Source organism: Leptosomus discolor, chromosome 1 (genome assembly GCF_034619465.1).
Source record: "Leptosomus discolor isolate bLepDis1 chromosome 1, bLepDis1.hap2, whole genome shotgun sequence".
Lineage (NCBI taxonomy): Eukaryota > Metazoa > Chordata > Aves > Leptosomiformes > Leptosomidae > Leptosomus > Leptosomus discolor.
This window is the reverse complement of record NC_141391.1, coordinates 67,840,465-67,867,436: the sequence shown is the minus strand read 5'-3', so window position 1 is coordinate 67,867,436 and position 26,972 is coordinate 67,840,465. Positions and strand designations below refer to the sequence as shown.

The window sequence follows — 26,972 nt, the reverse complement described above, 5'->3', positions numbered from 1 at the left end:
TCTGCACTTTAGAAGCTGAAAACAGACAGAAAAGACCACTCCATGGTGGTTTATACAATTTTATACCCCTTACCTGTATGTCTACTATTGGCCATTTTCAGGCAGAAGATACCAGCCTAGGGATGGGTGCTCTGAATGAGTAGGCTGGCTCTTATGTTTTCCCGTGCTTTACTTCACCCATATGTAATACAAACACATTGTTTACGTTTGCTACATCACACTTGCAGTAACTTATAGTGGAGACACAAGGTCTGTATCAGATATAACTAAATACTAAAATGACAATAAAGTTCTTTTCCCCCACAGGTTATGCCATCAAAGTTTTCTTGAAGAACGTATAGATTCGGTGTTACTCAAGTTATCTGTCACATTTACCCACCGCAGGGCAGTACGGATACCAGGGGTAGCTTTAAAGCGGTGGCAACAGGCAGCGTAGGTGCAGCTCTGAGCTCTGACCCTGCAGCTCTGGGTTGCAGCTAACAGCGCTTCCCATGCCGGACATGTCCCCTGTAACTACGGATGGACAAGGGGCAGTAAAGGTCGGCTCGCAACATATTGGTATAAGCCACATCCATCTCTTTCCGGAGGAGTTCACCCTAAAAGACTGGAATAAACTGAAAATTTAGTTGTGAAGAAAATACGCACTGGGGCGTGGGGAGAATCCAAGTTTCTCATTTAAGGCAGGACCGGGCTGGGTTTGGCGCCAGCTTCTCCCTCCCCAACGATGAGCCCCAGAGCTATTTGAAAGATGTGCCCGCCAGCACGGCCCGCCCGGAGGTGGGGGCGCCGCCCCCCCCCGCGGCTCCCCGGGCCCTGCTGCCCGCCCGGCTCCCCGTAAATACCCCTCACCCCTCCACACCCCCCACCCCCACACCCCCCCCCCCGCAGGTCGGCGCGGCCTTTCCCGAGCGGCCGGGCAGGTACGCGGGGCCGGGCGGCCGCCCCGCCGCGAGGTGTGTCCCTGTGCCGCGCTGCCTTGGCGAGCGATTGGGTAGGACGGGCGAGCGGCTCCCCGGCTCCCCCGCTGGGCTCCCCGGCGCCGCGCTCCCGCAGTAGCAGCGCGCTCCCCGCCCGCGCCGCCGCCGCCGCCGCCGCCGCCGCCGCCCGCCCCGCTCCGCTCCGCTCCGCTCCGCCAGCGCCCGGCCCGGCCCAGCCGCCGCCGCATCATGCCGCATCCCGCGGCGCCCCTCGGGGCCGCCCTGCTGCTCGTCCTGCTGGCGGCGGACTCCTCGCAGAGTGAGTGCTGCGGTGCTGGGGGGTGGTGGTGGTGGTGGTGGTGGTGTCCCTCCCGCACCGGCACCGAGCATCCCCCCACCGCCCCCGTGTGTGTGCGGGAGCTGCTGGGGGGGGGGCTGGGGTGGAGGGTGGGGTGCGGGGAGAAAAGGGATGCGCAGCTTCACGGCTGCGGTGGGGAAAGCGGCGGCGGCGGGCGATGCCGGTGAGGCGGCGGGGGGTCGCCGGCGTGAGGGGCCGCGCCGAGGCCGCGGCGACCTACGGGCGGGGCGCCGGCCCCCGGCGGGGTGATTTGGTGTGTGGGGGGGTGTGTGTATGTGTGTGTGCCGGGCGGCCAGGCGGGCTCAGCTGTTCACCGCTGCCTCTCCTTCCTCCTGCTCCTCTCCTCCTCCTCCTCCTCCTCCTCGCCCCGGCGACCGGCGGCCCAGCCGTGCTGCTGCGCGCCCCGGAGGCTGCCCAGTTCCTGCGGCAGAGGCAGCGGCGAGCCTACCAGATCTTCGAGGAGACCAGGCAAGGGCACCTGGAGAGGGAGTGCGTGGAGGAGCACTGCAGCAAGGAGGAGGCCCGGGAGGTGTTTGAGAACGACCCCGAGACGGTAAGAACCGCTGCGGAGATTTGGGTGGGTTGTCCGGCTCTGCCCTCCCGCTCTCCCTCCATCCATCTGCGGCTGGGTGCCAGCTGCCTGCACGGCTGGGGAAGCCGTTGGGAGGAGGAGGAACAACAACAACCAGAACCTTAGGGTGAATGGGTGGAAGCCACACAGCCGTGTCCATGCTGTCCAGTGGGAGATGCCTCGGTGAGGATGGCCTGGGTGAGCGTCCCAGCCTGGTGCCTGCTGGCGTGGCTGCTGTCCACAGAGAGTGGAAGAGCCCTTGTTCACCCGTGGTGTAAATCCGTGAAGCAAGACCACAGCGACATAATGCTTCTGTGGCTTTTGTGTCTGGATGCCTTACCATCCCTCTTTCTTTCAGCCTCCCATCCCAGCTGTGCTTAAAATCCCCTTAATGTTGTGCCATATGTCAGAACAGGGGTTTCTCAGAAGGAGATGTCATAAACACGCTTTAATCCTTTTGGGCCATATTCAGCTTGGTCAGCATTTTGAAATCAGTCAGTTCAGGACCTGTCACTATGACAGCAGGAGACACGTGTATGGGAATGTGGTACCACTGCGCTTCCAGCACTAAGTGTGGATTCACTCAGTTACAGCCTGCACACCGCGTGCGGAGCTGACTTTCCCGGTCTTCTCAAGGTTGACACTCACTTCAGTCTTCTTCTCACTTTGCACAGCACACGGATGCAGTTGTGTTGCTTTACTAAGCTTAGCTTACTCTTCCAATTACTTTACCCCTCCTTTCCACACTGTTTTGGGTAGGCTGTTCTGATTGCAGAGATTATCTGGCATTGATTTAGCAGTGGGAAGTGGATTTTCTTGGTGTTCAAACTGAAGCTTGATACTGCACAGCGTGTTCCTGTTAGTGGTATGATGCTCTAGGGAGAAGATAGGGCAGAGAGAGACTGTGAGTGTGAGTGTGTGTGTGTGTGTGTGTATGTACAGAGACACACCACAGGCAGGGGAGGACCCATCTGAGGCGATGTTTTATGCTTCAGTCAGACAAGTCTTGACATGTGTGCTTCATTAGCAGGCTCAGCACTCGGTATACAGTGCAGTAGCTTGTCACAAGGCAGTACTAAGTACAGCAAAAACATTGTCATGCTGGCTTTTCCTTTTGACAATCTTTAATTTAAAGCTTAATATGGAGCACTTGCCCAGGCAGTGTTTAATGGTACACCTCTTAACCTGTACGTGTAGTCACATCTGCATGCAGCAGTGTTTGCCTCTGTCCTGTAAAACTGAGCTGGTAGAGAATATGGGTAACTGTAACGGGGTGAGAATGGCTAGCACAACTGTTTCCACATTCATGTTGAATCACATAGCTTTAAGCTCAGTATAAATATTCATCATTTAGCAGCGAATGCGGGAAAAAATATCCCAAATGTGATTTTGTAGCACTCTGGAAAAAAGGTGATCTGAGGTCAACAGTTTTTCTAAGTGGCTTCTGGCTGAGAAAGTAGCCAAAGGCGATGCATTGAAAGATCAGTTTAGAGGGTGGCAGACTGTCTTAAGTGTGTCAGGAATTTTTAACAATATTTGGTACTTTTTTTGTATATTGGAAAAAATATACAGTTCTCCTACTGTAATGAAAATAGTGAAATCATTTTGGTTTAAAATCTTTTTCTGTGTAGTATAAATTCTCTAAGATCCAGTCATGCCACTTAAGCGTGTTGTGCAGGACAATGCAAACTTTCTGTCATTCAAAATAATTTTCATTTTTTTGGGTGCATTTCCTTCATTACCGCTGCTAGGTCTCTCTCTAGTTCTGAAAACCTCTGAAGAAATATCACTAAGGCTAGATGAGCTTCTAGTGTCTGTGTCACCTTGCTTATTTTACAGGCGCTTCTGCATCGAAGTGCTGTATTTTGTAATACTTCTAGGTCTGCAGTGACATAAGATCCTACCTTTTCTGAGACACAGACCTCCCAAAAGCTGCAAACTTGATTGTTACGTGCAGTATGTCCTACTCCTTGCTGTTGCTTTGCTTTAATTGGACTGAGAAGCAAGTGTGTCACCACCTATCAGGGGGATTTATGGCCCTTCCTATCCATTTTGCAATCAGTATGTGACATGAAGGCAGCAGCAGCTGCTCTTCAGTAGCAGTTTTCTAATGCATGGTGGCAGAGGTCATGTATGTGGGCTGTTACTGCTCTACACATTGGAAACCTTCAGTGCTTTGTAAGGCACAGGTGACTGCTCCTCCGGCAGTATCTATGGATTTGATGGCCAGATCATTAATATGCAGCTGAGGTCATGGAAGTGTTTCTTAAATGCTAGGAAGTTATCATGCTGTCATTTCACTGATGCTGCGTTGTATGTCCTGTCCTGGTGACTGAGAAGAAGGAAGCTAGCTGAGACAGACTGGACCCAGGAAAGATGAAAACTGTTGATAAACAACGCCTAGCAGTTTGAGGAATTACAGTAACTGCAGTGATACTTCAGTGTTGCATCTCCCGGGTTTTATGCTTTAAAGCACCAGATGAGCATGAAGGTAGGCATTTGGCTGTCTGCTGTCCCATGGGAGCACTGATCTTGAAACCTTGAGAACTGAAGGTTAGTCTGAGATTAGTTAATAGCTTGCTGCTTCTCTGACCTCAAAAAAGGCTTGCAATGTGAGCACAAGTGGTGTCCTTGTTCCCACCCCCCCCCATCAGGTGATCTAATGAAATGTGTGAGTCTTACAAATCTTGCCATTCTTAACTCTCCTGTGGTTGTGCGAAGAGAATTTCAAGGTCTAATTTCAAGACCTATGACTTAAAGATGTGATAGGAAATTGCATTAACTGGTTCAATCAGACAGCTCCAGAAGTTCAGGTAAGATGAAGCAAGGCTGTAGCGTAGCTTGTGGGATGCTTCCCAGGTAAAACCATAACTTGATCCAGCCAATTACAACATCTAGCCAAGAATAACATTTTACAGAAAGATACCTATTTACTGGACACACCAGTAAATAGAAATGAAATGTCATGTACCTATATCAGAGCACAGTTTTTCCTTGCCTTCCATTGTTTCAGCGATCCGCTTTTGAAAGCAACATCTGCAGGCGCTCAGCAGAAGGTACACATTCTCTGAAACCTGAATGCGGGTGTTGCCACATGTGTGATTACTTACATCAACTGCTAAGAATAGTGTATTAGGCGGGGCTAAATAGCCATTCATTTGCAGGCGAGTGCAGCTTTTGTCTTTTATGTTGCGGAAAACATAAATATCAGTTTGCCCAGACTGGAGGAAGGAAGATCAATTGAAACATTTTTAGATTTTTTTTTTTTTTTTTTTTTTGAGGAGGCAGAGCAAAACCCTGTGCCATTTGTATGACTATACATGGTAAAAACAAATATGAGCCCGAGTTAATGAGTCTTGCAGCCTATCTTTTTCATTAAGCTGAGTATAACATCCTTAGATATTAGTGCAGAATTCTGGGATGGTTTCTATTTTGTAATTTCAATTATACTAGAGGTACCAAACAGAAAAACAAAAAGATAATATGTTGGGGAAAAAATAAGGATGGAAAACATGTTCACGGGAGGTAAGAGGACTGTTTCTAAATGTGATCTATTAAAAAGATACGGTAGGTGTGATAGATGGGATGAAGTTGCAAAATATCTTGGATATAGAGATAAGAATGTTATCTTATTTAAAATGTTGATGAGGCCTTATAAAAAGCAGTACTGCAGAAATATTTGACCTTGGTATGCAGTCAAGGTATTACAGCTTGTTAACTGACTGATAAACTGCTCTGGAATTTGGTTGACCTGTTCAAAAAATGTGGTCATCCAAGCACATAAAACAAAGGGCAGAAGGGAGTGTAGTTGCTGGTGTTCTTGGAAACATTGGATTTCATTAGAGAACAAATACAGCAAAAAAGTGTCCTTGTGCAAGGAGTTTCTCTGTTTTGAAAGGCTCAGCATAGGGAAGGTGTTTGAATGCAGCCTCTTATCGTTTGGTACCATAGTTTTATCAGTACAGCATCTGTCGCTGCACATCTCGCTTGCTGCTGTGACTGTTGAAGAATTACTGGTCTTCCTGCAGGTCACCATTGAAGTTGCCGTGCAGAATACTTTGAAAGGTGTTAGGCCCACCAGAAACGCTGACATAGGTCAGCCTGGCCACCTGTGTTTACTGTTTATGGATTTGTCCCCCAACAGAGCACTATGGAAAGCCAGCTGGTTTTCATGTGCATACAGAATGAACATCTGATTCACAGGCTTCCTCGTGAAAAGTGCTCTTGCTTTTTGAGGGACTTGCATCCAAACTCCTATTAAAATCTACAGCTTGTCAGATACACAAAACACTGGCAGAGAATTACAGAGTAACTCAGGCTGAAATGGACTCAGAAAGTCCACTCATGTAGTCTGGTCTCCCACTCGTGGCAAGGGCAGCAGTGAGACCAGACCAGGCTTTTCGGGGCTTTTTGCAGTCATCTCTTGAAAATTACTGATCCTAGCAAAACATCCAGAGATGTCAGCATTCTTTCTGCTAGGCTGGATTTATTGAGAAGCTGACATGCAGATGAAGCAATGTATAGGGTGTGATAGTGGTCAGTTTGGTTGGTTTTCATAGTGTTACTGGCTCACTGGTTTTATTTCTTTATTTGTTCCATTACGTGACATGATCATAATAACACAGATGAGCTGCATACATGGACCAGAGTCATCCAAACTTTGATCTTTTAGGAGGGATACTTGCCAGGCAATATTTAGGTCTTATTTCTAAGAATAGCAAGGTAGATACACATTTGTAAATACTAATCAGAAAAGTATGAAGGCATGTAGGGGGAGGAGAGGAGTTACTGGGAGACTTAAGCAGTGTAAAATTTCTTTGAGTAATTTAGTGAATGTTGTGTAGTCTAGACATGAAAAATACTGGTATCATCTTTAAATACAGATGTCATCATCCCTGTATAGAATATTCCTTTCTAGATCCAAGCAAAAATCTGGTTTTATTTGCTGTGAAAATTTTTTTCAATATACTGACTTGTTATGGCATTTTGTCAGAGTGTGGAGGAAAGGCTAGATTTATAGCTAGTGTAAATTTATGTATCTTTTCTCCTTGGTGCAGAATTCATCTGAGAGAGGGAAAGAGATACCGCAAAACTCTGTGCTGATGGTTTAACCTGCTTGGACCTGTATGCTGAAGAATGGATTCCCAGGCACAGCCGTACCTGCTGAATAGATTTTGAGAAAGAAAATACAGGGAGATTTAGACTTTTGTCCAGGAATAGATTGAAGGAGAAAAGAAGGAAGTAGAGAAGTTTGAGTGCCCAGATATATGCCACAGTGGCATCCCAGCTTTCTGCTGGGATGAGATCAGGGTGTCCACCAGGTGTTCTCCCTTTCTTTTCTTTCTTCTCCCTGTTGTTTCCTGTAAAGGAAACACTGGATGGGCAGGCTTTGTACCAAAATCCAGTGGGTCTAACTGATCTGGAAGGCAAACAGTTTGGGACTGTGGAGCAGGGTGCGCCTGTCTGCTTGGCGGAACAGACACAGCATTTGTTTGGGGTGGTGGAGTTCAGTAGCAGGAGAGTAACAAGAATACTCCTGCCTGCCTTAGAAGGCAGGTCATACATTTGTTAGCAAAATGCTGCTTTATCAAGAGTTATTGAGAAGGGTGAGCAAGGTTTGCTGTTGTTGGAAGCAGATACAGATCCATGAATTCTGCTGGACTCCTGCCTACCTGATCTTTATCTGTTCCACTTGTGTGAGTTTAGCCCAGAAATTCAGAATAGACCTGGAAATACTGAAATACCACATTGCAAAAGTACTGTACACTAAACCTCCTGTGCAGCAGGAGGAAAGGAACAAGAGAAGACAAAAGTGGCTAATATTACACTGAAGGGCTGTTTGAAGATACGATGGAAAAAGATGCTAAGAATGGTAAATTGAACCAGGGGGATTACACGGGTTTGGGTCAAGAAGGAACATAATGGAAAAAGCAGATAAAGTTAGGGTAAGTCAGTTTTTGTAGAGGAATACGCTAGGTTTTAATAGATATGTGAGAGGGAAAAAAGCCAATCAAAAAATGAAGAAAACAATTTTGTGGCCATGGGCTCATTTCATTTTCTTTTTGAATTACAAAAGAAAAAAGAGGAGCAGCCTGCTGGGAATTAATACAGTTTGTTAGTGCAGCTGCGTAAGAATCAGGGATGAGAAACACTGAATCTGTATAAATTGGCGGTTGTGGTTCATGTGTGCTCCAAACTCTATGTGAACTTAATGAATTACAAGCAATTACTTTCCAGTAAGTATGAAGAACAGGGATGGAACCACCGTCAGAGATTTAGAAGACACTGAGAAGGAACATAGCAGGGAAGTTTACAACTGGTCTATTGGAGTAAGGAGCTCCCTTGCCTATTCTGTTCACCCTTCCTGCGCAGAAATTGGTGCATCTTCATGCACTGATTTGCGTAAGCAATCTAAAGAGAAGTGGTCTGGAAAGAACAGTGATCATTTTGCAGCTGGATTAGTTCCCCGGTCCAGTTCACCACACAGCTTCACCAAGGGTTGCACCGACATAGTGGAAAGGACAGCGTGGGTTTAGGATGGGAAGGCCAGGTGTCAGGGGAGAAGCAGAAAGGTGTCATAATAGCTCATGCTGTCAAAGAACTGACTGAACAGCCTTGGGGAATCTGATTGAAGGTTTTCAGCAGGTCTCCCTTCCGTATCTCTACCTTCATCACTGTTTTGTTATGACCTGCTGTTCTAGAGGCTTTCCAAACATGCACATGTCTGTGGGGAAATTTCCTTATTTATGGTTTTGGATTTTCTTCTTGTTCCTTTAAACATCAGCAGTGGGACCCAGAGGAAGAGCAAAGTTGGAAAGTAAGGAGCATACCCAGGGAAGGGGACAAGTCTTGGTGTTGTCTTCACTTTGCACACCTGCCAGGACAAAAGGGTGCATAAGTGAAGAGGTAAAAGGAGAGTGGGTCATGGTTGCACTGTACAAAACCATGTGCATCTAGAGAGTTACGCCAACTCCTGGAACAGGGAGTCCTAGTTCAATTCCAAAAAACATTTAGGACAGGAACAGAAAAACGAAAGTTACTTAGTTATTAAAATAATGAACAGGAAAGCATGAGATTAGATTCTGTCACAAGAGCCTAGTGTTGTATCAGATGTCACTTCCCTATTCCTCGCTTGCATGTCCCCTCTGAGGCCAAATCCGGCGATGCCTTAAAGTGGCTGAAAGCTGTTACTGTGAGTTGTAACCTCTGCAGGTAAGCAAAATCCTAAGAAACAATATCATTAGATTACAGGAAGGGGGAAATATAGTATTTCTTCACTTCAGTGGATGGAATGTTACAGAGCCTATAAGAGAGATCGCAAACATTTGAATCATGTTGGATGGGATATATAATCTGTTCTATTTTAAATTTGGCTTAAATAATTGCAGAGTAATGACACAATATAGGATGTTGAAGGGAGACAGCCTTTTACTTACGCTAGGTGTTTTGTCAGACCCTAGTTTGCTTAATTTGACCAAAGTTTCTGAGTGTTAGTTTAACCACACGTACAAATACTGTAACTATTGCAACAAGTAAGGATTCAGCCGAGTGAAGATCTGTTATCAAATTGAGATCCTCTTTTCAAATTGCACATTAATACAGCTGGAGGGAAAGTAGCCTTTCAGTCCTGAAGCCATAGAGGAAACCTCAAGGCATTCATGATTGGATTGCATTAAGAATAATTTAAAAGCACATGCAACCAACTCATTGGAATCACTCTACAAATTATTTTTGCTGGAATATTTGGCCCTTGGCACCAGTTACATCCATTTCACACCCTTACTGTCCAATCAAACCCTGCTTCAGGCCATGTGTGGAAATCATCTCTCTGTGCCCCCTACATCTTCACAAATGTAAAATCTCTGTGTTTTGCTTGGCTGTAACATTCAGGGACTTTCTTCTTTTTCTTCTTTTCTTTCTTTTCATTACTTTTTTCCTGCAATTGTGCATTCCAGTGGTGGGTTTTCCTCATTGCAGAGCAACATCTTTTGCTGAAGTGGCACCTCAGTAAGCTGTTGGGAAATAGTCCTGCCCTTCAGAAGAGGGCAAGGCAAGCTATGACAATAGATGTTTTTTTGTTTCCAGCCTTCAGGATTCTGCAGAGATGCCTAGTCTCTATGAAATGGGTGATGCTGGAGAGGGTGGTCTTGAATGCCTTTTGTTTGGAAAGATCGGCAACTCAGTGGAAGGGGCAGTCACAGTCTTTGTGCATCAGAATAGCTGGGCAGTGTGAAGTGGATACTTTGCAAATGGACACAACATCTAAAAGCTACCCTAAGCAGCTGTAACTTTGGTAGTAGGAGATGAGACTTGGAGGCTGCTTTTGGACTGTAACATGACCTGCTTACTTGTCTAAAGCCTCACTTGTCAAATTGTGGAGAGAAGTTCTATTTGCTCCTTGCATGGAGAATGCGGATGGCCTCAAAGCAAAGTAGGAAGCAAACTAACCTGGCCCGAGTGAAGGGTTCCTCACAATGAGAAGGAAAGCTTGTGCAAGCAATGTGGCATTGATTTGAGCATAACTTCTACAATGATAACTTCTATAGGTTTAAAATTCTGAACTGTAGGACTGTTCAATTACATTGTACGGGAGGAAGGCCTAATCATTCAGCATAAGACTTGCTATGCTTCAAAAGCCTAGGGCTGAGTTTGAAAAAATGCAGAGAGCTCTTGAGCATTAATGAGCTTTGCATTCTCAGGTTATAACAGTTAAACAACTGTCAAACACTAAGTTATAGCCAATTATGGTTGTTAGTGGCCATTTCTTTGCAAGGATAGGGCGTACCTGCAGTGTGGAAACATGAAGTACATTTATAAACAAGGAGGTTAGGCCATGTCCAAGACCAACATTCAATCCTGAAGGAAAGAGGAAAAGGGAGAGTCATTATATGGAAATGTGAAAAGGGCATAGCGTGGGAGTTGTTGCTGCTCGCTAAGAGAAATTACCATTGCTAACACAAGTCTGTGAGACCCTCCAGTGTTAGCAGTGCTGCAGTCACGGAATCACAGGGTGTTTGATGTTGGCGGGCACCTCTGGAGGTCATCTGGTCCAAACCCCCCGCTCAGGCAGGGCCACTGAGAGCCGGTTTCCCAGGAACATGAACAGTCCTTCGTCTTTTATCTGCTGCCACTACAGCTCAAACATGATTTTGATTAGATTCGGCTTTAATCAGGCTTGCCTGACCTAGCACTCAAGCAAAACAAGTAGAAGCATTTGGTAGGCCTGTTTGGCTGAGGCTTCCAGTGTTGCCAATTGCTTCAAGCAACAGTGAGAACATTTTCCTGGTGTAGACAGGGTCATTGTTATGTTTTCAGAAGGGCTATTTTTATACAATGACTCACGTTGACGCCTGTTCTGATTTGGTGTTCTTCCGTCTTCTCTAAAAATGCAGCAGGACTAATGCATACCCAGTATAATTGCACTAACTTCTGGATTTTGCCACTAAGGGAGAGTTTGGCCAAAGAGTTGAAAATAGTTGGTGATCCCAGTCACATTGTAGGTTTCCTTTGTCAGGGAAGCTGTAGGTACTTCTGCCCCTTGGACTCCACAGCCCTGCTGTGACTTCTTACCTTCATGTTGCTGTCCTCCTCAGTTGTTTCAATGCAGGGTATTGTGGGAGTGGCTCCACAGAAACTATGCTTAACTATTTCACTTCAACCATTAACATTTGGAAGAAGAAACAGATATAAAAATGAACAACCTGGAGTTTTGGAGGGGGGGTGTTTGTTTGTGTTGATTTTTTTGAGGACACTTTTAAACTTATACTTTCTTTTCATTTTAAATATCACACTAAGTGTTGTAGTGGCTGTGTTATGAGGGTAAGGGTAAGCTCTGGGTGTAGGTGGGAGAGGAACTTCTTAACCCCATGAAAAAGTGTTTGGTGTCACTCTATCCTGAAATAGAAGAATGCACTCTTAGGTGTTGCACTACCGTTGTGGAAACCAATAATTGTGTTTAATGCATTGAAAGGCTTGCTTCTAGCATGTGCATGTGTTTGTGTGAAAGGGGTGGGGGCTGTAGAGCTTAAGTCTTCTCTGTTAAAGCACAGCTCTGTCTCCTGGACAGCAAGGGAAAGGTCTCTTGAACTGAGATGAGCTAAGCAAGCCAGGACCTGCCTGGAGGGACTGACTTCATGCTGTGCTTTCGCCCTCATTGGAAGGGTGGAGACTTGTAGATGTGAGGCACTTCCCAATCTCTCCTATTTCTCCATGTTTACCTGAGATCTCTGCTGATCTACACTTCTGGTGGCACATGATGCATGGTATGCAACTCATACTACATGCTGGTCTGCAGGCTGTGGGTGTCCAGGTGCCAGGCCCTTGACTACTGAAGCTTCTGGCGTCCCAGTCATGCTGATTGATACGTGGGAACCAGACAGACAGAAGGTGTATTGGGTCACAAAAAGGAGGGGTGGAAATACATTAAGATATTCTTGTTAGGAGCAAGCACAGAGGCTGGAATTTTTGAAACTACATTCGTGAAGATTGGTGTCTTGTGGAGGTTGGTGCTTCTACAAGGTATTGTCTTTGTCTTGTGTGCACTGGGACATTAGTACTGGACAGGCTGGTTAGAAAGCTTGGTGAAGTCAGTGTCTCTATAGCAGCTTACCCAGAGGATGTTTATGTCCAACATGTGTTTGTTTATAGCTTTTTATTTTAAAAGCCCATCACTCCTGCTTTTATTTTCAGCAGTAGTTAAGAAAGCAAATCCAAAGGGGAAGGGCTGACAACATTTAAATGTTCACTTCCTTTACCAGAGTCCAAGCTGAAAATTTAACACACACTATAATTCCATGGTGACTTTTGCTGCCACAGTGGTCACAGTTAAATAACCTCCTGTGTTTTGATCCTGTGAATACTGGGTGGCTTTCTGGATGATGAGATGTTTGATGAGCCTGAAACTGAAGGTGACTAGTTGAGAAATCAGCAAAGTAGTAACAGAGAATCTTTACTAACTCCTTCTTAGCAAGCCTCAAAGCATTTCTCTTGGCATTTTTTGTTGGATCCTGAAAATGCGACTGAAGACTTCTGGTGGATGGAAGATGAGTCTCAGACTTGAGGCACATGAGACCCGCCATCAGTGAAGGAAGAGTTGGTGTGTCAACTGTTACAGGAGCTTGACCCATACAAATTGATGGGCCCAGATGCCATCCACCCAAGGGTGTTGGGAGAGCTGGCTGATGTTGTTGCGAGGCCGCTCTCCATAACCTTTGAGAAGTCATGAAGATTGGGAGACGTGCCTGAAAACTGGAGTAGGGCTAATGTCGCCCCTATCTACAAGAAGGGTTCCAGGGAGGACCCGGGTAATTATAGACCTATTAGCCTCACATCAGTCCCTGGGAAAGTTATGGAGCAAATCCTCCTGGGGACTGTCACAAGTAAACTGAAGCATATGTTTGGGAAAAGCCAACTTGGATTCACCAGGGGCAAGTCGTGCTTAACAAACCTGATTGCTTTCTATGACAAAGTAACCTGCTTGGTTGATGCAGGGTGAGCAGTGGACATTGTCTACCTGGCCTTCTACAAGGCTTTTGACACAGTCCCCCACAGCCTTCTCCTCGAAAAACTGACACGTTACAACCTAGACAAGTGGTCTGTGCGGTGGGTGGGGAACTGGCTGACAGGCAGTACCCAGAGAGTGGTAGTAAGTAGTTCATTCTCAAACTGGCAACCAGTCACAAGTGGGGTCCCCCAGGGATTGGTATTGGGCCTAGTGCTGTTTAGTATCTTCATAAGTGATTTGGACTTTGGGATCAAGAGCACCCTGATGAAGCTTGCAGATGACACCAAAACAAGTAGGGTAGTTGACACTCCAGAAGGGAGAACCACCCTCCAGGAATACCTGGACAGGCTGGAGGAGTGGGCCAGCAGGAACCTTATGGAGTTCAATGGGGACAAGTGTAAGGTCTTGCACCTGGGAATACATAACCCAGGAATGAAGCTCAGACTGGGATCTGCCTGGCTGGAGAGCAGCTCTGTGGAAAGGGACCTGGGGGCCTTGGTGGAAAGCAAGCTCAACGTGAGTGAACAGTGTGCCGCAGCGGCAAAGAAAGCCAACAGGATGCTGGGTTGCATTAACAAGGGCATCACCAGCAGAGATAAAGAAGTCATTATCCCTCTCTACTCAGCACTGGTCAGACCATACTTTGAGTACTGCATTCAATTTTGGTCCCCACTATACGAAAAAGATGTGGACAAGCTGGAAGGGGCCCAGAAAAGGGCCACAAAGATGATCAGAGGACTGGAAGACCTGCCGTATGAAGAAAGGCTGAGAAAACTGGGTTTGCTCAGCCTTGAGAAGAGAAGGCTTAGGGGAGACCTTATTACCATGTACCAGTACATAAAGGGTGGCTACCAAGAAGATGGAGACTCCCCTTTTATGAGGAGTCACATGGAAAAGACAAGGGATAATGGGTACAAGTTTCTCCTGGGCACTGGAAGAAACTTTTTCACCTTGAGGACAGTTAGACATTGGAGTAATCTCCCAAGGGAAGCGGTGGATTCCTCTACATTGGACAGTTTTAAGACTCCATTTGACAGGGTGCTGGGCCGTGTAATTTAAACTATGTTTTTACCTTGAAAGGTTGGACTAGGTGGTCCTTGAGGTCCCTTCCAACATGGTGTTCTATGATTCTATGACTTTTAACAGGATTTGACCCTGTATAGTGTTTTCGTTTTCCCTGACATCTGTGGGTCATTAAGACTTAGTATAGCACAGAAGACTAAAAAGGCATCATAGAGTTGAGTGTTGACATGAGAAATAATGCATACCTGGCTGTCCTTCTGTGCAGGTTAGGCACAACTTGTATTTTTAACTGGGAAAACTTCTCATCAGTGTTTTTTGAAAAGGGACTGCCTCTTTCAGTTTAAGCAAGTTCCTTTCCTCAAGGTGGAAGATCATTCATCCTTCATTCTTGATTAATCTTTTGTCTGAATGGAAATACATTGTCATTGTATTTCCAGAAGCCTGTTGTAAGGAAAATTGATTACGGAGAAAAATGAAAAGGTCATCGTACAAGAATGAGTACTGTTAGAACCTGTGATCGCGTGGCTTTATTTTAGAATAGTGTTATCAGCAGGTCCTGTAGACCTGGAGAAGTGCTACTGATTAGCAAGTGGTTTTACACAAGCAAATGAGTAAGATAGGGAAAGAAGGGTTAAATTTCTAGTAACAGCGTCCTGTTTACATCACTTACTTACCTCCATAATGTGCCTTGTGAAATGAAGCTTGTGGAGGCGCAGTGTCTTGGAGTTTCACTCTTCTCCTGTTCAACTGGTATTGAATCAGTATACAGTCAGTTTGCATTTGGAAGGTTATTTGTGTAATGAAAATAACTAGTTACCTTAATCTTTCATTCAAAAGTAAACTCTATACACTTTTCTAGCACTCATCTCATTCATCAGAGGTCACGGAGAAAATTAAGTTTTATGCCTTTGCCATCACTGACTTAGAGCAATTAGGCTGGCAGCCATGAATATGAAAGCTCCTGTTTCTAGTCCTGTGAGTGCAGAAAAAGTTGTTCTTGCCAAGTGTCTGGATTATGCTGTAGGTAGTTAAACACATCTGCACATTCTTGTGATGTATATTGAATAAAGGGGAAATAATGAAAAAAAATGTTTGGAATATTTCATCACATGCCACTATCTTTTTCCCCTTGAGTGGTGGCTGAAGTTCAGTTTGTGGTTATAGCACAGCTGGGCACTCAACTGAATACTTGGACTGTTTAGACTTATTTTAACTGTGATTTTTTGACTTGTCTTTTCCAAAACTAAGCCTTAAAAAAAAAAAAAAAAAAAAAAAAAAAGAGGGAGAGGGGACCATAGTGACTTCTGAGCTCCTCACTCAGTTTGTTAACCCAAAGAGATGTTACAAATCTCAGCCCCCAAAAATGTCAAGCCTATTACCCTCATGTCAGAATTGAAAATTAGAATAAGTGTAAGCCACTACTTCTGCTTCTTTATTGATGCTCTCATGATTTAGGCTGAATATTTACATGGTGCGTTTCGGTAACTGGAGCATATTTGCCAGGAGCAACTGATTTTTCTAGTGAATGACAGCAATGCAATTGATTGAATTAGACAGTCCAGGTCAAATTGAATCATGGTGTGTGCCTGTCTGTTACATGCACATGCCTGTAAATATGTGCATGAGCTTATCCAAACATCTGTTATAAGAGGAGAAGGTAAAATAGTTTCTTATCTTGCACATTGTGTGGATAAAATTAAAATTGAAGAATACAGGATACATACTGTATACAGGATACTTACTGTCCCAGTCTCACTGCAGATAGTGATATGTGAAAATTGCTCCAGTTGTTCGCTTTCGTAATTAGCTGAGAAATGGTTCATTTTAACAAAAAAATTGAGCACTGGTACAATCCACAATTTTTCCCCCTTGTATGCCCCAATTACAATTTTAACAGCACTTAAACTAGTGACTTACACATTATGAAATCCAGTATGAAGTGAAGTTGGAAAGAAATTATTTTCCTGGCCATGATTTTTTGTATTTTTTTAAGAATATGGTTTAATTATCAGCTTAGGCCAATCTCACACCCTTCCATGCAGCACAGCTGCATTTCCCTGCTGTTTCTCTGTGTTGGTACAAGCAATCATGCAACTGGCAAGGCCTCACCAGGCTGAATATTTTTCTAACATGCGAGGTTAGATCTACATCACATCAGCAAACTGCTGCTCTCACTGTATAGCTACACTTTGTGGACACAAGGTAGGGAACAGTAATGCATGGCTGTGTACCACCACGGGAGGACTGGGAATGCCTTTTGCAGTCTGGTTTTAGATTTTCGAATGTCACTTTTCCCCTCACTTGCGAATTTTCATTATTCCTTTCTTTGAGCAGACCGTCTCCACGATGTGATGGAGTGGGCGGCATGGCAACGGGTGCTGTTAGAGTTGTAGGGTGCTCATTGTAAGAACAAAAGCTACCCTTTCAGTGGTTGTGGTGTTAGGGTGCTGCCCCCGTTCTGCATCAGCAGAGGGCCTCCGAGGAGGCACTGGGTGGCTAAATGATCCTGTACTTTTCCTCTGGGGTTTTGTCTCTAGATTCCTCTTCTTTCCCCTACCTCATGGCATCATCAGCACCTTTACCTCTTGGATAGCGAGTAAGTGGCTTCGTGCTCAGCCACTGCCACTTACCAGGTCAGCTGTCGTCAAAAATTACCTTGAGGCTGAAGCTAATGTTTCTTTCCTTTTCAAAAGACAAAATGCATGTATGTCACTGTGCTGCTTCTGGCTCTAAATAAAAAGAAATTAGGATGTTGGTGTTTGGACCTTGTTAAGCAACTGCCATGCAAGACCACCAAACTAACAGCATCTCTTGAATAGTATGACAGTAGAAGAAAATATTATTCAATAAATCTTTGTTTGTTTTTTTTTTTTCCTCCTACAGGAATATTTTTACCCGAAATACTTGGGTGAGTTGCAGCTTTTACTTTCACTTTGTGGCAGTGCCGGTATGTGGTGCTTAACACTGGAGCTTGTCACAGCTGAAGTCCCTGCTAAGGAAAGTGATGGAAATCTGATTGCAGTAAACATGCATTGCTAACTTTTAAGATAGACTGTACGTTCCTTATGTGATTTTGAGGTGTGTTTTTTACTTATGTATAGATTTGAATACAGAGATCCTTTATATGTTTTCTGCATGTTAAAATGTTGATGTTGCATTTACATCTGTAGCTTGCAGCATTAGTAAATAATTTGAGGTCTAACTTTTCCCCTTTTTCATTAACTTAGCTATTAACTAATCTCCTTATTTAAAAAAAAGAAAGTGCCTTTACTGGTTGAACCATTGTCTTATTCTATTGACTGTATCATAGTCTTGGCGTCATACTCTTTTCTAGTTGTGTTTGATAGATAGTACTTAAGATCACAAATGCCAATAGTTTTAGAAAACTCCATGTGCTTTTTAGATTTTTTTAAAGGAGATTTAGTAGGTCAAATTTGAGTAGCTACTAACATGCTTTTAGAATCATAGTAGCATCTGGTTAAGTGATCATCCCTTTCAGATGGCTTATAACTCTACTGTACATCAGAGCTAAAAAATTTTAATGAACTTAAGAATTTTAAGGCATCTGGGAGATTATAATGTTGCACAGATTTTGCATCCAACCTCCAATTCCTTGCTTAGTGAATGAGGAGCCCAGGTATCATTTTACATGCTTTGAGTAGCTGCCATGTCATCATTATAATAATAACAATTTCATTTTCTGTTCTTCAGCTTGTATTCAGAAATATGGGTCGCCGTATACCAGAAGTCCAGATTTCCTTACATGCGTTCATAGTAAGCATTTTTGTTTTGTCTATTGTAGTTAAATGTTCTTTCATTCTACCTGAAGGAGGGGGACCAGCTCAGCCATCTCTAATTTTGTTAGTGTTTTAGTACTGGTCTTCCTATTCTCTAGGCTTGAGACTCTATATCGCTTGTCCTGTCTGAGCAGCAAAACAAGACCTTTTCCATTCTATAACCTGTTGCCATCTCGCTATCATGTTTCAGTGCTTTGGTATTTTATGATGCAAGATGTTTCTTTCCTGCCAGTTTCTCAAGGCCTGAATAATCTGAGAAGGGACAAGAAATAGGTTTTACACTATGCTTGGTCTTCATTTTCTTTTCTCTTGAATGCTAATTTTGGCGTACCCCTGTTCACGGACTTTAAAAAAAGTCAAACCCAGGCTTATGTGGTACTTCTTTACATTAAGGAGAACAGGTTCACACATCACATGACTGTGCTTTAAATATTGCACCCTTTAAAATTTCAAATCAATTTGGAAGACAAACTGATATCTGTGTAGAGGGGGAAAAGGTATTTGTTCATCACTAACACTAGAGATCAGAATTTAATGAACTCTTCTAATACCTTTCCAGTTCCCTCTTGAAGCTTAGCAGTGATAAAGGTATAAAGGTGCGTAAATATTCTAAATATTTTGTGGGAGCATATCAGTTCAAATGGGAGAAGATCACATGTATGTTTATTTTTTTTCATTTTTACCCCTGTAGTTCAGTCTCTTACTGTGGTCAAGTTTGATCAGTTGTGTTCATACCAGTGCTACCAAAGCAGGATCAGGATTTAGTCGACCTTTCATGTTTATAAACTGCATTATGGCAACCTTTTTTGAAGAGTGAATTCCAAGGTTAGTAAGTGGTACGTGAAGACTTGCCCTCATATAATGCAGCAGTATCATTTACGGATGTTAAGAGTCCTCTGAACTGGGAATTCTTGGACCTGTGGTACGCATGTTGGCAGCAGTATGCCAGGTAGTTCAAACTGGGACGTGATGTTGAATGCTTCTGTTTGCTCACTGTGTGGCACAGCAAAGAGGCAGGAGTTTCTGCTGAAAATGGTGGTATCAACTGGGTATACTTGTTCCAAACAGCTAATCAGCATTTTAGAAATGCAAGTCTTAGGGGTAGTGATGGAAGAATCTGACAAAATAAAAGCTGAATAATTGTTTGGGGGGATTTTTGCCCATTGCACATGCAGTGGTTTGGAAATAAAATTATAATATTCTCCCCCACTGAAATATGAGAATATTTTTACGTGGCTAAGTTTTGGCCAGCCATTTTCAATTCACAGGAGAAGTAACAGAGAAGGAGCCTGAAACACGCTTGGAAGAATGACAGGCTTTGTGCTTGGCCAGTTCCAGTGTGCCTCTTAATTTTTTACAGATGCTGCCAAGAGGCTATGTAGTTCTGTGGGGTCGTGCCTGCAAGACACATTTAAATTTTGTTTCCTAACAGTCTTTCTCCTCTCAGAACAAGGTAGCGGAAGGCTCTTTTCATCTGGGATACAAAGACATCGCACAACCTAAAGGCTGCAGGGTGATTAACTAGACTAGTTTATACTAGAAATAAGGTAAAAAATTTAACTGTGACAGTGATTACACAGCTTAGCAGAGTATGTGAGGATCCTCAGTGTCATAAGACCTTTAGATCAGGGTTACAGGTAGGATTCAGCTCATGATTCAGAGAGGTACGTGCAGGTGTTTCCAGCATAGATGCCTACATGAGCAGTGTTCCCATCACAGTCAGCGGAGAGTTAATCTGCAGTCAGTGGTTCTAGAGGGATTCCACTGGCCAAACTGTGTCTGCTCTGAGGAGAGCTGAATCACTCTGTGGACTCTGTTTACTGTACTGGCTAGATCTCCGCCAACTGTAAGACAATTGCTTTGCAGATAGGTGCTTACTTTACATGCAGATACCTGTACTTTGGTCTGCAGATTTGGATCTTTTTCAGAAAGAGATCCTGGAGGTCAGCTAGGAATTAGGGATTTAGTTCTGCAAGAATTTGGAAAACTCTACAGGATTTTTTGGAAATGAAGGTGCATGTGGCTTTAAAAAACACAACAGGATTTTTGTTATGCCGTGTGTGCCTGCTTTTTAATAGTGAGTGTCGTAATCTTTGCAACCTAGCATTTTCCCAGTGAAGTTTTAATTTGCACCATTTGTGAATATCAAAAACTAAATTCACAATACAGATTAATGCACTGGAAGCAGCAGTCAGTGTACTTAGGTAAAGTGTTTTTTCCATACAGACTTCAAAAATTGAACTAATAGTTCTGTATTCTCTCTGCGCTTACAAGCTGTGTATGTGCTACCAGACATAGCTCAAAGCACACAAAAAGGTCACGCTCTTCATTACTTTTAAAAGCTTTACTGAAATCTGTCATGTAAATGAATGGCAACAAAAGCTCCATTTTCTCCTGCCATGGTTTAAAATAGGAGTACCTTCTATGAAGTTGGCAGAATTACACAGCTGTGAAGCCACCAGGAGAGTATAAGACCGTGTCTCATGTTCTTAAACTCTTGTGATAAGAGGAGCAAACTACTGGCACAGTGTTGATGTGATAGAAATGTCTGTGGTTGTTCCTGGCATTTACCATGGGTTGTGATAGGGTGGTATTCTGCTGGGCAGTGTTATTCCATCTGGCTATGCAAGGCACATCAGAATGCAGTTTGAGGGAAAGAATCAGAAGCTTGAAGGTGCACCAGATAAGTCACACATAACCCTGTTGACTTGTTTTGCTTATCAGGTGACGTTGAAAACACTGGCATGTCTGTGAGGCTTAGCCTGTGCTGCTTCAAAAAACCAGACTTGGCTTACTGTACCTAAACCATTCTGTTTACTGCATACAAATTCTAGTCTGTCTAGGAAAAGAAACATGCTGATTAGAGCTCTGTCATGGCTTACCTCTACCTTAACTTGGCCTTTCCTTCCCTGACTCCTCCACCTCCAGCAGTGTGTCCACTGGGCGGTGATTTATTGGGAGGTATTCAGGTGGATGTTCAGACAGCCTGTGTAGCTGTGGTTTCTTTTGTGTGGCCTGGCTTCTACCTTGGCTGTGGCTTTGCCCCTCACTCACAGCTGGAGTGGTGAGAAGAAAGATAATTAGGCCTTGTTTGCAGTGAGTGGATGGTTATTTCTGTGAGGCTCCAAGGATTCTGTACCCTTGCTTTTCCTGTAGAGTTTTCCTCAGCTTCTGGGTATCAAGATGAAATATGGAAAACTGGCATTTCTTTGGCCAAATCAGACTCCCTTCCTGATCAGCCCTCTGTCTGTCTCCTCCCTTGCCCATGGTGGAACACCTTGCTGAGGCTCAGGGTAAATGCTTATCTTCTCGATGGTATAGGCCTAACTAGAGGTTGAAGTTGTGCTGGTTACAGAAGAGAACCTGAAGTGAGAGGGTAGGTAGAACCACTGTGTTTTGGCTGTGTTTTGGTAGAGGTGGATGAAATCACAATTTGAAATGCCAGTTCTTTCAGTTGTGGAGATTTGTGATCCTTTATGACCTTTTCTAGAGCTCCTTTCTTCGCTTCATCTATTTTGTCCCACATGATTCAGCCCACTATATTTAATGACAGCCATTGCCAGTCATCTGCTGTTTCTGACACCTGTTAGTCTTTTTCAGAAGAACAGTGGAATCTCTATTATAAACATATGCATAGTGGACAGGTGTGTTTGTCACAGTTTTTGAACTTGCACTAGACAGTCTTTATGTCCAAAGCTTATTAAATACCCTGCAGAGAAAGGAGTGGTGAAAACTTTTGTATTGTACAATGTGATAAATGTAAAGAAAGAAGAAATTAGTACTGCATGGTAATCTGAATAGATTGCAACACTGTGTGCATCTAACTTCAGGCTTCAGGTAATTCTGTGTGCAGTGCAGCCCAAGAATGTGACCATTTTTTCTTGATAACTATAACACAAATGCTATCCAACATTTGAGCATATGCTCTTGCCTTATTTTTATGCCTTACATAGCACCAATCTTAATGGCTGTCCAAAAAGCAAACCAAAAGTCCAAAAGGCCATGGGGCAAACTAAACAGAGGAGGTTCAGGAAGCACTTTTTCACTGTGAGGGTAGCGCAGAACTGGCACAGGTTGCCCAGGGAGTTTGTGGAGTCTCCATCCTTGGAGATACTCAAAAGCTGTCTGGACACAGTCCTGGGCAACTGGCTCTCGGTGGCCCTGGTTGAGCAGTGGAGTTGGACAAGATGACCTCCAGAGGTGCCTGCCAACTCCAACCAGTCTGTGATTCCAGAGATTCAAATCTTAAGGCGGTCAGCACAAACAAATGTGTTGTTCAGTGCTTTGTAAGGCATCAAAGGATGTTGCTTCTGCCGGCACTCACAGAAATGTTAAAGTTTTTTCAAAGCAGCCTGTCATGAAGGTGACTTTCAGGGTCACACGGAGGAAGTTGAGACATGTAGAAGCAGTAAAATCCTGACAAAAGTAGGAGGTAATGCAATTCTTAACTACTCTCAATTTAAGAAGTCTGATGGGGCTACTAATCTGCAAACCGCTCCTCTCCCTACATGCCTCCCTGCCACCCCATATGCCCATCAATTCACAAGTCGTGTTTCAGAATGTCATGAAGAATTTGAACTGGACATTGGTCTACTGGATGTTGGTCTCAGCAGAACCAGTGTATGAAAAGGGGTCTTCGCTGCTCCTGCTGCTCGCTTAATGGGCACTTTTTGCAATGCCAATTTAGTATCACCGACCAAACTTGGTCTGCAGAGGGCTGCTGCTGATCAGGTGCTCTAAATATACCTGTCTGGTCCACTTTTCGTGAACTCTTCCATTTGTCTGGACTGAACCGGGTTTCTTCTGAGTTGTAAGGATTGCAGAAGGCATTGTTAATCATAGTAGTTCTTCTTTTAAAGAATGATAGCTGCAGTAGCTGCCAGCAGTTTGTGTGTATTCTCTCCTTTAGATATCTCTGCAAAGCACTGTCTCTGGGTGTTTTGCAGATAGATGGGTAGGTGAATTTGGACAAATGACTTCCATTTGTTGAGCAGTTAATTGATAGTTTGATATTTGTTCCTCCAGTCTCCCCAAAGTATGATGACTACTCTCTTGCTGCCTTCCTGTGAAGGAAATCCATTGCCAACTATTGGATTAAAAATCAGTGGCAGACTTTACTCTGCATTGGCTCTGTAGGAACATTATGCTGTCTGTAGACTGGATTAGTGGTTTGCTATCTTTTTGCAGTTAACAACATTGGTATTTCATTTTTATTCACGTTCTATGTAATAGAAAAGCCTAAATTGGACAACTCTGACAAAAATTTCAGATATAAACCTTTGCTAGCCACAAATCTATCATCCCTGGTAAAATCCTCAGTTGAACTACCAACAGAAATTGAAAAGAGTATCCATCCTTCCTTGATTACTTCAGTTGCTGCCTGCTTTCTATCTTCTACAAAACTAGGGAGAGTGGAATTAACTTTCTTATAAATGAGCTACTTTGAGTTGTTTCTTTCAGGATGTGTCCTTCAGATACGGGGGTGGTAGCTTACTCCCTTTTGCAATGAGATAAATTCCACTGCATGTGCTCTACGAAATTCCTGGCACAGCTTGTTTGGCATGTGAGCACTAAGAATTAGCTTCCAGTTTTGCCAGGTGTGAGTTTTTCTGATAGTGATTCCCCATTACTGTTTAAGCTTCTTGACTTTTAATGAGAGTGAAACACCTGGTTGTCAGTGACTTCAGTGTATTGTTCTGTTTTGTTTTGGGTTTTTTGTTCCTTGTATAAATCAGACTTGCCAAACCAGTGTTCTCCTGATCCTTGTCACAAAGAGGGGACCGTCAAATGTGAAGATCTCAAAGGGGACTTCTATTGTGAATGCAAGCGTGGCTGGCAGGGAAAAACATGTGAAAAAGGTAATTAGGTTTCACTATCTTTTATTCTTGTAACAAAGATGTGTTGGGTTTTGCTCTATTCTCAAATGGTCACTGATACTGTGCTGCACAAGTCAAAAGTCACAGAATGGAACCCGGATTACACACCGCTCGTCTTTTTACCCTTCCGTGAATCAGGTAACTCTTTCACATCAACATTTTTATGTGACTTTAATGGGTCTCGGCTTGGTCTTGGCAAGGTGGTCTGAGAAGTTACACTCCAACTTTCTGTCCCACCCCTCTGAAAGGGGCAGCAGAAACAGAGTGTGGTGGCTTTTCAAGCAGAACTGCTGCAACTGCTGCTGTGAACCCTGATGGAGCAGACCACAGACTGCCGAGCCAAAGAAGCTGGCCCACCCTCCTTTCTAGCATCCCTTCAGTGGGAACAGTGACTTGCAGCAGGCAAGTTGGGGTCTGAGTCTGAGGATGCACAAACTGATGAAATTAATCTGTTAAAGCCTCCTTGCTAGTAGGACCTTATTCCACATCTGTTTAATCCCACTGTGTATTTCCATCACCTCCAAAGGGAATATTCAGGCAAAAAGTATTTGTGCAAGAAGTTCCAGGCCCCCAGAGGGCTTTCTCTGTTCCTTTATGAAATACTGAAGTTATCTCCCCTCCTCTTGTTTTCTGGTTTCTATTTTTTCTTCTGCCTGCAAGGCTTCCTGTCAGGGCCACTGCTTTTCTGCCTGCCAATATTAAGTAATTGCCAGAAATCGCATTCAGCCAGTCCAGAATTGTGGCAAGCAAGATAACAGGAGATCCAAAGCCTTTCCTTCTGATGTGAATATTATGGGAAGATTATAGGATCACTCACAAGCAGCTTATTTAACCATTTGAGACAGTTGACTGATCAGTATGCAGTCAGCTTCGAGAGCTCAGCAACTGATCAGTCTGAAGCATATCCAGCTTTTTCTTATAAAATGCCATAAAATGTGCTGTTCTACCCATCAGCTAACTCTAGAGTCCCATATACATGCAGGACATAATGAGCAGATTGGGCAGATGGAGGGTGAAATCCAGGCTTTGCTGCATTTAACAGGCTTTTGCTGCTAACTTCAGTGGAGCACAGTGTAGCTCACAGTGCTCAATAGCTGTGAACTTAAAACTTTTTGTGTTCTCATGAGTTCTGTAGGGTATATTGTTCATGTTTTATTTAGAGCTTTCATCCTGAAGTTAGTGGTCATAGTGTAATTTTAAAAGTTAGTCATGATATAAAATATATTAGTTATAATTAGTTTGCTTCTGCAAACAAACTTCTTCACGTCCACAGTGACTAAAGATATGCTTCTGCATTCTCAGAGCACTGAAAGAGATACTCAGTTACAGTTCCTTTTCTGTCTTTTTTTTTTTATTAAATTAACTTGAGCTAATGTACTTGAAATGTTTGAACGAAATCTTTGTGCTTTTTGTAATCATTGTGTTGCAGCTGTAATAGTGTTTCTTGTTTGGTCTTTCTCCTTCCCAACACCTATCCCCCTCTCACCCTCCAGATTATTTACAGAGGTGAAAAGCTGACTGTAACACTTTCTTTTGATGTAGATATTGATGAATGCAGAGTGCAGAATGGTGGCTGTAACCAGCTCTGCCTCAACAAGCTAGGCAGCTACCGTTGCTCATGCTACAGTGGTTATGCTCTGAAAGACAGCAAAACATGTGAAGGTAAGCTTTGCTGGGCTGCTCAGTTTGCTTCAGCGGATGTTTAGTGACTTGTGACTTGTATTTCAGAGAGCTGGGTTGCACTGAGCAGCCCCAGTCTACTCCCTAGCCCAGCAGAGACTTGCTGGTAGCTTCTGTTAGCTGCACTCTACTGGGGTTGTACTGGGTGCCCCAGCCAGCACTACATGCCTGGGCTTGTCAGCAGTCGCACCGTGCTGCTCTCCAATATCATAACACAGGCGTGATTCACAGAGGATTTGTGGCTTGGATTGTGCTAAATTGGTTTCTCTGATCAGTCCTCATATCCTGACACTGAGAGGAGGAAGGGCTGGCCAGGTGCGTTGTTATGATTCTTTCCAGTCTCACGGTGTCATAGCGTATAAGCTGTTTGTTTTCCTTTTGTGTGTTTCTTATTTTATCTTTCTAAATTTGGATAGGTGCAGCAGCTAATGAATTCAGATAGATACAGATGGATAAATTCACTGCCACTGAGTATTAATAGCTGTAGAAAGGCCCCAGTGAAGGTTGGCAGCTATTTCACATAGCAGCTGAGAACAGAAAGTAAGGATCTGAAGTATCTGATTGAAACTGCAGAATGAATATACATAACCAAAACTTAAGCAACTGAGATTTTAAAAGTGTTAAGAAACTGCATGCTGAGACACAGGCTCGTTAATGATCACAGGTGGCTGTTAAAGTCATGTGTGTCTCATGAAAAAACAGCCAAGTCTGTGTATATACCTCTTATGGATGGATGTGATGACATATTTCTAAACAGTTTGCATACCTGATCTGAACGACATATTAATGCTACCAGCAAAAAGACGAAGAGCAGGATTTCGTTTCCGTGTCACTTCCACTGTAAAAAGCGATGACTCTATAGATTACATGGTATCCCTTTCTAATGGGACCAGCTGCTTAGAAGAGCCAACTTCACTTTTGAACTGTCCTCTGGTGCCAGTTGGCATGGACAGGTGGATGGCGAGTAGGCTCACAATTACATTTGGTTTTGTATGTCTGTATGTTTCTATAATACCCTAGTACTGTCTATCAGAGCACTGTGAACATAGCATATTAGCATTCTGTAGCTTCAGCGTGTGACCCTCTGGTTGCTGAGGTTAGTGTCAGCCGTGGTTAATGCTAGCTGAGATTTGTCATTGCATTTCAGTTTTCTTTCACCTTTATTCCTGTCATTATGTGCACACACTAAAAGGTTAGGTTTTGTCTGTTTATTTGTAGACTAGGCTACATAGCATGGCCAGTTCACT

General features: G+C 43.8%; 1 protein-coding gene across 1 annotated transcript in view; it reads left to right on the top strand.

Moving 5' to 3' along the window:
* The first annotated feature begins 1,166 nt into the window (after positions 1-1,166).
* The window catches only part of GAS6 (growth arrest specific 6), a 43,258-nt gene continuing 17,452 nt past the window's right edge, over positions 1,167-26,972 (top strand). The window contains exons 1-6 of the mRNA XM_086482111.1: positions 1,167-1,236; positions 1,662-1,828; positions 17,256-17,280; positions 18,084-18,146; positions 23,905-24,027; positions 25,588-25,707. Of these exons, the coding sequence (XP_086338237.1) occupies positions 1,167-1,236; positions 1,662-1,828; positions 17,256-17,280; positions 18,084-18,146; positions 23,905-24,027; positions 25,588-25,707 (568 nt within the window). The remainder of the gene's footprint in view (positions 1,237-1,661; positions 1,829-17,255; positions 17,281-18,083; positions 18,147-23,904; positions 24,028-25,587; positions 25,708-26,972) is intronic.